The following is a 12,478-nucleotide window of genomic DNA, read 5'->3' as shown; positions in this document are numbered from 1 at the left end:
ATTTCTATTCTATGGGGATGGTCTTGATCCCTGTCTCCTGTACAATGTCACGAACCTCATTCCATAGTTCATCAGGCACTCCATCTATCAGATCTAGGCCCTTAAATCTATTTCTCACTTCTACTGTATAATCATAAGGGATTTGGTTTAGGTCATACCTGAATGGTCTAGTGGTTTTCCTTACTTTCTTCAATTTAAGTCTGAATTTGGCAATAAGGAGTTCATGGTCTGAGCCACAGTCAGCTCCTGGTCTTGTTTTTGCTGACTGTATAGAGCTTCTCCATCTTTGGCTGCAAAGAATATAATCAGTCTGATTTCGGTGTTGACCATCTGGTGATGTCCATGTGTAGAGTCTTCTCTTGTGTTATGGGAAGAGGGTGTTTGTTATGACCAGTGCATTTTCTTGGCAAAACTCTATTAGTCTTTGCCCTGCTTCATTCCGTATTCCAAGGCCAAATTTTCCTGTTACTCCAGGTGTTTCTTGACTTCCTACTTTTGCATTCCAGTCCCCTATAATGAAAAGGACATCTTTTTTGGGTGTTAGTTCTAAAAGGTCTTGTAGGTCTTTATAGAACCGTTCAACTTCAGCTTCTTTGGCATTACTGGTTGGGGCATAGACTTGGATTACTGTGATATTGAATGGTTTGCCTTGGAAACGAACAGAGATCATTCTGTCGTTTTTGAGATTGCATCCAAGTACTGCATTTCGGACTCTTTTGTTGACCATGATGGCCACTCCATTTCTTCTGAGGGATTCCTGCCCGCAGTAGTAGATATAATGGTCATCTGAGTTAAATTCACCCATTCCAGTCCATTTCAGTTCGCTGATTCCTAGAATGTCACCTAACAGAACTGGGTAATAAATTCAGAGAGAATAAGACGGGATGTTTGCTTAAAATGTGGATGCAAATGCATATGCATATGTGTGTGTGTATATATATATATATCAAATTTGTATATATTATTTAGGTAGTTTATTAATAATAACAGTGTTAACTACAATGTATTACAGTGTTAAGTGCTAGGTACTTGAGTTCTATGTGTTAACTCATTAAATCCTTAATAACTCTATGGACTGGGAATTATTATTCTCATACCTATTTCTCAGATGAGGAAACCAAGGGAGTAACTTGCATAAAATCATACAATTAGTGAAGCTGGTGAGACAGGTTTCAAACCCAGGCCCTGTAACTCATACTGCATACTCAATGACTATACTACACTGCCATTCAGCAGAGAGTGACTGTGTGTGTGCGTGCATGTGTGTGTGTATATCTACACTACACGTTATGCACATTAAGGTCCAATCCCATTCCAACTAATAATGAGGAGGAAGGGTGTAAGGCATTTCACTATGGTAAGATGCTCTGAAATACATGAGCATGCTCTGTCAATACATGCTCTGTCAATGCAAATGAACATCTTTCTGTTCTATGATGTCATTATTTATATTAAAATGAGAAAAAGTGAAAGTGAAGTCGCTCAGTCATGTCCAACTCTTTGTGACCCCGTGGGCTGTAGCCCACCAGGCTCCTCTGTCCATGGGATTCTCCAGGCAAGAATACTGGAGTGGGTTGCCATTTCCTTCTCCATACTGGAGTGGGTTGCCATTTCCTTCTCCAGGGGATCTTCCTGACCCAGGGATTGAACCCGGGTCTCCTGCATTGCAGGCAGACGCTTTACCCTCTGAGCCACCAGGGAACTGAAAGCTAAATATTCTTCACTGACCTACAAGTGCTGGCTGGTAGGAGAAGAGCTATTGCAGCTAAATAGAATTTCATTGCTTTGGGAAGGGCTATTTCATCTACAATGGGTATGTATATTTACATGTTCTTTGGACTGAAAGAAGATCCAGTCAGTCAATCCTAAAGGAAATCACCCCTGAATATTCACTGGAAGGGCTGATGCTGAAGCTCCAATACGTAGACCACCTGATATGAAGACCCGACTCACTGGAAAAGACCCTGATACTGGGAAAGATGAAGCGAAAGGAGAAGGGGGCCTCAGAGGATGAGGTGGTTAGATAGCATCACTGACTCAATGGATATGAATCTGAGCAAAGTCTGGGAGATAGTGAAGGACAGGGGAGCCTGCTGTGCTGCAGTCCATGGGATCGCAGAGTCAGACATGACTTAGCGACTGAACAACAACATATTTATGTGTATTACCACTGTGAAACTAAACTAAATTACCATAGCCATTTGTTCTTCCTGTAGTCTAGTATTAGGCTCTTTTCTGTTAATCAATTAAAATGATAAGATTAGTGAATTCTAATACAGATTATTTTAAAGATATATCATGGAATTTCACTCTGTTTTAGAAATACATACAATCTGTCCAGAGTTAAAATACTGATGTATGTAGCTATAAGGAAACCTTTGAGGATACTGAAAGAAGCAGTATGGAAAAGCAGGACTTAGCAATAAAGAAATCCATGCAGTTATTTTTTTTATTTTTGTGATAAAAAGTAAGAACATATCATAACAGTCTAACTGATGAGTTCCAATGTTTGGTTACCTAATTTCTATTCCAACTGGATAATTTAGATACTGGAACACAGTTTTTACAACCAAGTTCATGTTCTTTTTTTCATCATCATCATAATTAAAATTGAGATCTTTTAAAATCATGACTGATACTGAGGGGATCTTGAGTCTTTATTTTGCCCATATCTTTGCCTCTTAATCAGTTTGAGACTCATAGAAATCTATTGTTTTCAAAAAATCTCCTGTCTGTTGAAGAGCTCCCATGATATATATTGGTCACCCATTCTAGAACTTATCAATGCTTGAGTTTCAGAACGGATTTTCTTCCGCAAAGGCTAAACACCCCATGCTGGAGTTTACATTATTTCCTTCTACTGAGTTACTTGCATCTTTACCAGAAAGGAGAAGTGGGCAGCATTTGAACCTTCATAATGTCACCTGACTTCAGGTCCACAGCCCCTCACCAACCCCATTACAGAATGATCTGAAAGCTTCCATTAGGGATCTTTGATAATTTAACAAAACAGGTGACATTCTAGAATACTAAAGCTATGTAAGTAATTTTTTTTTTTTTAATGGAAGATGTGAGGGGACACCGCCAATGATTCTGAAATCAATTTGACAAAAGTCTAGAAGAAACGATCAAATAAATATTTTGTGAAAATTTTGGTTTACTTTATTGCACTTATTCTGTATTTCCTTTGCAAAAGATCTGGATCCATTTAGAAAAGGATATAGGGATCCCAAGGGAGCCTACAAAGATTGATCCCAAACAAATCTTATTTTTTTTCTTGATATAGTTACTATGTTGGTGGGTTTGAGGCACATTATAACCAGGAGAACAGCAAGGCTTTGCAGAGTCTAACACTATCTATGGAGGAAAGGGCTGTGAAATCGGACTAGAAGATGATGTGGCCCTTTAAGGAATGACTGTGCGGGCTGATGGCTCTGTGTCACTGAAGGAAAACGTCCAGTAAATCACCACAGAGCCCTGCCTGACCTGGCCAATATTTCAAATTGTTGAAACACTGATACAATAATAAATAAAATATATTTTGATAGGCTGAAGAACTGTGCCAGAAAAAGGAGAATAAAATTTGAGAGGAAAAATACATAAAACACTTTCATTTAAATTTTTTACAAAGTCAGTGTACTGGAAACATGTACCCAGAAAAAACAGCCAGGGGCTTTTGGGGGAGCAGAAGCGTCAACAGGACAGGTGATAAGTCATAGAAACGTCTCTTGGGCTGAGTGTATAGAACACCAGCGTCTTGGACACACAGCTGCCCCAGGGTTGGTGGGGCCGGGGGTATAAGCCACCGTGGATAACTAGAGTCCAGCCACCAGGGGGCAATGAGGCAACAATGTGGGCCCAGAAAGTGGGGAGAACACTGGGGTTATATCCCACAGAGAAGGGCTAACAGTGAAGAGAAGTAGTTATTGAAGTTTTAGAGGGGACTGCAGAAATAACTTTCACAATCTCAACACTTTCTGGATAAAGGAAAAGAGGCCTATGATGAACATTTTCAAATATGTTAAAGCTTCCAAAAAGTGGGAACAGATTTGTTTTGTTTCTCCAGAGAGCAGAAGCAGGAGAAAAGGGCAGAAGGAGATCTTGGTTCAACACAATAATGAGATCCTGAGTTCCCTCCTCTCCTGAACTCTGCTTCTGGGCTCTGGAGATATTCTGGTAGAGGCTGGATGGCATTCTTCAGAGATGCCAAACCTTGGCCATCAATTTTTACCTGTCCTCCAGGTGTCATCTTACAGGGAAACCTTCCACGGGCAGCCTGAAAAGCTAAGCGGTCTTGCCTCAGTGTTCTCATCGATCTGTAAGCCTGTCTGTGTCATAAATTATCACTATGGGATGGTTCTGTTTCTGCGGTTCTTCCCATCTAGCTCCCTGATAGCAGGGACAGTTTCATCTTCTGTGCCCAAAATAATTTTTGAGGCATAGTAGGTGCTCACTAAATGCTTACCAAGTTGAATTTGTTAGGTAAAAGACTGACTGAACAATCTCACTCAAGTATAAAACATAAGAGGCCTCTGCATACAACCAATCACAGAGTTGATGCTACCAGTGAATAACAATCAGCTTTCTCTCCTCTAGGAAGAATTTTCCTCCTTGAAGGCCATTTTCCTCTAGCCTCAGCCTGGCCCCAGCCTATCCCAATATGAACCCCATGGATTTAGAGCTGCTATTCCGTTCCTTACTCTGATTAATTGTGCAGATTAATTTTCAGGTACATTGAAAAAAACTCTGATTGTAATTACAGAGTCAGAAATTTAAAAGAAAGATTATAGGTGTGGCCCATTTTTCATAAAGTCCTTGTTTGGGTTTATCTTTCTCGGTGTCATTCCTAGCACTCTCCAGTATGCGTATGCTCATCGCAGGGGGCACCCAAGATTGCCCATTGATAACAAATAGAAAAATTCTAAGTATATAAATAAGCATATGTATGTACATATATATTATACACACACATATTTGATCAAACTACTAAAAAAAAAAAAAGATACAACAGTTCCCTGGACTTTCATAGTATACTGACCCCAGACTCTCACTTGTACCACATGGTAGATGGTGTGTTGGGAGGGCTCCTCAGGGGACACAGGAAGTACCTCAATACTTCAGACGACGGACTTTCTGGCTCATCTGTTCAGCTGCTTTTAGCACATTTCAAATTATTGCTCTTTTCATGTGCCCAGTTAAAGGGACTTATCTAGTTTTAACTAAACTACCCTTCACAAAAGACATGTGGCTTAACAAGGTTCCTCAAAGAAACTACAGTTTGAAGATAATACTGACCGTGAAAGCTCAAGAGAACTCAGAACTCTTTGGCAGCCATGTGACGGGGTAAAGAAACAATGACAATCTAATCCGATCTGTCAAGAAGCAGAACCAAAAAATAATTGAAAATTATCAAGAATACTATTTGAAATACAGAACTGCAGCTTCTGATGAAAAAGTCAAGCTTCCTTCGCCCTAAGGGCACAGTGAATTTTGAGATTATTAGTGACAGAATACATACATAATTTATAAGCTAACACAGATGAATATGTAGAGAGCTGAAAGTTCAAAAACAGTTTATTGAGTATATATAATCAAAGGAGTTTTGAGACCACTGACCTGTTCCTGTTTCTAAAAATATTTTCTTTCCAATCATTCTAATTAATTGTATAAAAGGTGAAATGCATGGAAGCATCAAAAAGAAGAAGAAATTTTCCATATTCTTACCATCACAAGATAAAGATTATTTGCATTTGGTGAAGTGTCTTTTCTAACTGTTTCTTATAATGTGTCTTTCACAGAAGGAGGCTGAACTTACAGGGAAAAAACTTTATAGAGTATCTGTGAGTCATTGCTTCTGGTCTCCAGGGATGTGAAGAAGGCATATCAGGAATGCAGTCTTGGTTTTTTAACTTTTGCCTAATACATTTGGGATAAGTGTCACTCTTAGCTGGGGACCCTCAACACCACCCCAGGTACTTCAGGAGCCATATAATTACGTAAAAGGAGACTAGTGCAGCAACTCATGTCTTATCTTAGTTTTAAAACTATTAGCCCATGCTAGCCATCAGTGACATGGTTAACAAGTCTTAACTTAGACTCCCCAGATGTGGGGGGCAGGCCTGCACTGGTCTTCAGTAATCCCTAGGAATTCTGAGTATGCCCACCAAATGCCTTCCTTTAGGGAAGGAAACCATAGCTGTGGGTCCTGCAGTGACAGGCTCTGCCCTGGCTTATATCAGCTCCACACAGCTCTCATTACAGAAACCACCCTCAGTTTCACACTCTGAATCTTCTCTAGAAGCTTGCCTTTTACCCCCACAGTGAAACACTAGCTGGCATTTGAAATAATCTCATCACCCTCAAATATAACTCTGACAATCTGACTTAAAGCAGATATTTTCCATAGGTTTGGCAGGATTTTCATTCCTATCTGAGATGAAAAGCAACATTTCCCCAAGTTTGGGGCCACACCTGCAATGGGGAACCAGACCTCTGCTAAAACCTGGGTGCAGAACCAAATTCTTATTCCCCTCATTTGACCTATTCACTATTTTCATCTCCCTCATTTTATTAGACCCTTTACTGCTTCCTTACTTCAGCTTCGCTGCATACCAAGCTGTCCAAGTTGTCAGGGTGGGAGGGGAAACTTATACAACACAAAGGCTGAGAAATGCAAATCCTACAATTTAAATATCAAGCTCTTCTACTGCAACATTTAAATAGGATCAAATTTTAAGCTATTTGATCTATAGCCAACTTTATTTATTTATTTTTTTTTTAAAGCATATTTTTTTTCTGTAGGCTTTGGGCTGGAAATGGATTGTCCCAGAATCACTGCAGGCAAACACATCCTAATGGTGCCCGCAGCTGATGTCAATGGGTTACAGTCCAAGTGGTGAAGTGAAGCTAACCGGCCCATTGTGGAACTAAACCAGCAACCAGACCTCAAAACCACAGCCATCTCACCAAGTAAAGCTTAAACACCCAAACCCTAGGTTATTTCCTTTCCCTTAAGCATTTTTTGATGTGGACTTGGAATGATAGGAAAGTAAATAAAGAGCACAACAGCCAAATTCCCCCACCTGCTAACGTAATTCCCTCATGGATGTACTCACTCTCAGTGGGTGAAATGAAGTCAAGGAAAGATGGTGGGAGTGTCCGTGGCCAAAACTACTGCAACCAAACATCACCTCTGTTCATTTCTCACTCTCAATTATCACTGCCAAAACTACTGCAACCAAACATCACCTCTGTTCATTTCTCACTCTCAATTATCACTCTTTCATCACCTTTGTCACCCCACGTTCATGCCTTTCCACATACCGGTATCTCTAATTTTCCACTGGCATTTTCATTGTTCTTTCAATATATGTTTAAATACCATTTGCAACCTGAAATCACTATGAGTACCAGTTCAAAATAGATTATAAATAAAAAGTATAAATAAATTCACTTGAAGTTATGGAATGAGTTGGAAGGATAATCAAGACCTAGATTTAAAGACTTATCTCTTCCTTTATTTCAGACATTGTCCAGAGAGCACCTTTTAGAACATGACATCTTTAAGTAAAAACTTGCAGTGGCTTCTAGGAAGCTCGGATAGAGGTGAAGGAGAGAAAGGTCAAAAGAGAGTCAGAGATAGGAAGGATTGCTCTAGGGATTGAAGAAGAGGGCTACTACTACTAAGTCGCTTCAGTCGTGTCCGACTCTGAGCAACCCCCTAGACGGCAGCCCACCAGGCTCCCCCGTCCCTGGGATTCTCCAGGCAAGAACACTGGAGTGGGTTGCCATTTCCTTCTCCAAAGCATGAAAGTGAAAAGTGAAAGTGAAGTCGCTCAGTCGTGTCTGACTCTTAGCGACCCCATGGACTGCAGCCTACCAGGATCCTTTGTCCATGGAATTTTCCAGGCAAGAGTACTGGAGTAGGTTGCCATTGCCTTCTCTGAAGAAGAGGGCATCTGTTGTCAAAACAGCTTTCTGGCCTATAAGGGGTTGAAAATGACATTGAGACTGGAATACTGGAGCATTCAACATTTGAAGGGTTTCCCTGATGGCTCAGATGGTAAAGAATCTACCTGAATGTGGGAGACACAAGTTCAATCTCTGTGTCTGGAAGATTTCCTAGAGGAGGGAATGCCAACCCACTCTAGTATTCATACGTGAAGAATTCCTTGGACAGAGGAGCCTGGTGAGCTACAGTCCATGGGGTCACAAAGAGTCGGACACAACTGTGTGGCTAACACTTTAACACTTACATTCAAAAAAATAATAATTTTCCTTCCCAAACCAGTTCCACAGAAGTTTCTGTAGATATTGTTGGGAAGATCAATCCCAGACCCCCAGAAGCCTCAACTTGGAGGAGATGGCGGGAATGCAAAGTAAAGTTTTAATGAATGGTAGACAGAGAATTGGTTTTCCTTCACAACACACCAGCCAGGAGCAAAGAGAAGACATAGTTTTTAACCATTTGCCACCCATAGGTGTTGAATGTGTTTCGCGGCTCAGAAACCCTACTGACCTGGCTTTAGTCACTGGCTTAAAGCAGAAAATAATAAAAGGTTGGTATTGTGTGGGGCAGACATTATTAGTAGGCATCAAAAGAGGACAAAATTATACCAGAACACCAGATTCTGACCTTCCCAGGATGAGCTGAGGCGCTGATGAGATGAACCAGCAAATGACCTTTGCACACGCTTAGTTTCTTCACAAGCAGAAAGCAAACAAAAGACTGTGCCTTCCTTCCTCTGACTTCCTGGCTGCTGTGTGAGTCTATCCAACCCCTAATCTATAGTCACCTAATCTTAATACCTTCCTACTCAAGAAGCTATAGAATTTAGCAAGTCTACCTCAGTTGCCAAACGACCAACTCCGTGGTCTTCCAGGAACCAAAGTGCCAAGCAAGAGTCCAGTGAAAACCAACAAACCCTTCCCAGTGGACTAATCCCAGAGACTGAGGAGAGGGCCTCTGCTTGGCAGTGGGGTGAAAGGGACTGGAAGGAATCTAACATGATGATCATGAATTTGCTGATCTCTAAAAATGTATTGTGATACATAGTCCCATCCAGTCCCCTTAGTCTAGCTTTGGGGCAGTACCCTTGGCCGGGAAGCAGCCTGCCCTCCACCTGCCCATACCTCCTCCCCACATCTACCTCAATGGTGTACTGCTCAAAGATGCGCAGCTGCAGGAAGATGTCCAGCTTGATCTTGCGTTCGTGGAACAGCTCCTCCATTTGCACCTGGGCGTCATCCAGCTGCTGCAGCACCGACTCTATGTGGCTGATGGAGCTACTATGGGGCGTCTTGTTGTTGGACACAGCTGAGTCCCTGTGGCACAGTGGGAGAGAGAAAGGAGGGGGCTTGCCATATTAAAAGTGACAGTGGAGAGGGAGTCTTCCTTGTCTCAGCAACGGGGATGGGAATCAATAGAGTCACTCAAGCAATAGGTGTTTATCAGACTCCTATTGTGAGCCTGGCACAGTCTGCCTAATAGGTGAGCCAAAGATACATGTACCCTCTTTGGGGTTCACAGCACTGTAACTCCGAGATTAGCTGCTGTCCTATTCCTCAGACAGAACTGTGACAGGAATCAAATGAATAGCACATGCAAAGGGGCTCTATAAACATCAATGAAATGGAATGGTTCCAAACATATATGTAGTCTAATATACACATATTTCAATATACACACACAAATACACATATCATGATACATAAACGTAGACAAATTAAAAGTATATGGAAAAAATCCTTCCTAGTTTTAACTCAAAGGATCATGGTTAAAGTAAAATGAGATCATGGTTGCAAAAACTATTCATCCCCTTTATAATTCTATGCCAAAGTTATGGCTGGTATTATTTAATAGGCTTCAAGCTGTACTTAGGAAAGCTTGAAGCCTGGCTCAAATTCCTGATCTGACATACATGGGCTGGTGACCTTGGGAAATCTCCTCCCTGAGGCTCAGTTGCCTCCTGTAAAGTGGACTTAATAATCCTCACCCTGCTCATGGCATGGTTTGCTGTTAAGTAAGATGGCATGTATGACCGTACTCTGAGACCAGGAATGTGCTGTATGAATGACTGTTAATTCTGAAAGATGTGTCAGGTTCTTACTGGGCACAGGTCCAGTTGGGGAAAGTAGAATCTAGGGCACAAGAGCCTGAGCAACGAACAAAGGCTTCAAAGATGATAAGCCCTGATTTGAGTGTTAGAAGAAAAGAATGAACCAAGTAGATGGGAAGGGTGGGCTTTCTGAGCAGAGAAGGTCCATACAAAGGCAGTAAGGGGAGATGACACATCACAGAGGGAATAAAGAGATAAACATTGATCGAGATAAACATTGATCTGCTGAGACAAGCAAGGTGGTAACAGCTCCAAAGAGATCGTTACAATAGAAAAACTGGAATTCACTAAGTTAGATTCTATAGGGCCTTGAGTGAGTAAGCTAGAGCCCCTAGCCTTGAAAGAAACAGGCACATTCATTATCTCATGGCATCTTGGTTTCTGATACAATCTAAGAAATCAGAGGGGAAAGTCCTTAGTTTTGAATGCTCTCATCAGCAGCTTTTCTGAAGATCAGGTCCTTTTGGCCCATGTCTGACTCAGAAGCAATGGTATCTGAGCTCACACTGTTACTGGAGGGAGCACAAGGCCAAGAGCCTGCCCTTCTGTCATCTAGAGGACTTACAGTCCCTCTCTTCTCACCTTGGCCTATTTGGGCCCACCATGCACAGCTTCCCCAACTATGAAAATAACTCAAGAGGAGTACCGAACACTATACATCGTGCATTTGCTGAGAACAGCACTATTGAGAGGATGTGACTACTATTTCTGATGGATCCCCTCAGTCTTTCTCTATCACTCAGCTTCCAGAAGGAAAAGGATGATTTCTGGCCCCTTTGTATAGCACCTCTGTCACTGTCATATACACTAGAATCAAAGACATAATGTAAAAGCACCTTAGGTGCTTCAGTGTGAAGAGTCATGAGGCCTAGGGAAGATGTGTGTGCCGGTGTGTGTGAGGCATCTTGCCAGTGTCTACTAGGAATTGTTTACTTTTTTCTTTGACTGGTCTTGATATCAAGGAAGGGAGCCTAGATGAGTGTCAGACTAGTGGAGGAAGGAACAGTCACCAGTGGTTCTTGTCACATGTCTGTGGTCCTCTCTGAAATCCATAGAACTTAAACTTGTAGGACAGGCATCAGCCATATCATTGTCTCCACCAACACTTAGTAGCCGTCAGCCTTCAGGCATGGTGCAAGGTGGGCAGGGCATCTGCCACAGACTCAGTCCCACAGACAGGCCAGCCAAGCTTGTGGAAAGCGTTTGGAAAGAAAACACAAAAGCCATGACATAATTCTAGAGTTGACAGGCTCCTAGAGTGAACTCCTTAAATCACACAGATGAAACAGCTGAGGCCCAGAGAGTTTAAGTCACTGCTCATTATTTGGAATTTTCCTCAGAAGCAAATAACAGTGGAGTTTCCTGGGCAGGCAGACAAAACTGTCATGTATTATACATCCATGAAGATGAACCAGGGGAAGAAAGGAAAGAGGCTGTCTTGTTAGTATGCAATAGGAGGACTCAGAACATGGCCTGTGAATGTTTGGAAAAGAAATGATCAATCCAACAGAAAAACATGCCAGGGCTATCTTAAGGTAAGTTCTTATTGTTTATTTAATTGGACAACTGGTTTGAGGGTGGGGGGTGGGAGGAAGCCCTCTCCTACTGAAGTAATTCCCTCTGGCCTCAGGATTGTCCTGGGTCTTGCTGATGAGATTATTACTATCTGGAGCTGGCAGAGGTCCCAGCACTCAGTGATCTGGGGATAGGAACAAGTCCCCGCAGGCAGGCATCATTAGTGCCATCAAATCCTATTTACATATCACCTGGGCACATGGCCGGTTGCTGAGGGCTTGCTCAAGGCCTCATGACACTTCATCTGAGGAGCTGATGCCCTTGACAGGGACAGGAAACTAGATACTGATGCAAATGGAAAGGAGGCAATGGGATGGATTATTAGAAATGAATATAAGGTGTCAGACAGGATTTTCTAAGATTTATTCTTAGCTATATTTGTTTAGGGCAATAGAGAAGGAGTTTTATTTTCTGGGTACCAAGGAATGGTAGAAAGGTCATATGTGGGTAAGCAGAGAGCAGAGTAGGACACATTACACACTCTCTACATTCGCATGAGGCCAAAGGCAATCATTTGGGTCACATATTACTGACTGGAGCACTGGAATTCAGAATAGCCCAAGACCAGATGCCAAATAACACTATGTTCCATAATGGCTATTTCTTCACATGATCAAATATGCCATCATTCTTAATGAAGATGCTGTTTGTTTTCTATTGAATATTGCTAAATTTTTATTGTATTTATATTACTTATTGATCACTGAATAACATCTTCAATGATATACATAATTCTTTGAAACATAAGAGCTTTTCCACTAACTACTTCATTCTAAATTCAAGTT

At 41.6% G+C, this 12,478-nt stretch overlaps 1 protein-coding gene across 31 annotated transcripts in view; it reads right to left on the bottom strand.

Moving 5' to 3' along the window:
• Positions 1-12,478, bottom strand: part of KALRN (kalirin RhoGEF kinase) — a 689,644-nt gene that overhangs the window by 303,525 nt on the left and 373,641 nt on the right. For all 31 annotated transcript variants that reach the window (XM_019956772.2, XM_019956779.2, XM_070800327.1 and 28 more), the window contains one exon: positions 9,150-9,324. In XM_019956772.2, coding sequence (XP_019812331.1) covers positions 9,150-9,324 — 175 coding nt within the window. The remainder of the gene's footprint in view (positions 1-9,149; positions 9,325-12,478) is intronic.

The sequence above is a fragment of the Bos indicus genome, chromosome 1 (assembly GCF_029378745.1).
Source record: "Bos indicus isolate NIAB-ARS_2022 breed Sahiwal x Tharparkar chromosome 1, NIAB-ARS_B.indTharparkar_mat_pri_1.0, whole genome shotgun sequence".
Taxonomy (NCBI): domain Eukaryota; kingdom Metazoa; phylum Chordata; class Mammalia; order Artiodactyla; family Bovidae; genus Bos; species Bos indicus.
Note: the sequence above shows the minus strand (reverse complement) of the source record. Positions and strands in the feature narration are given on the sequence as shown.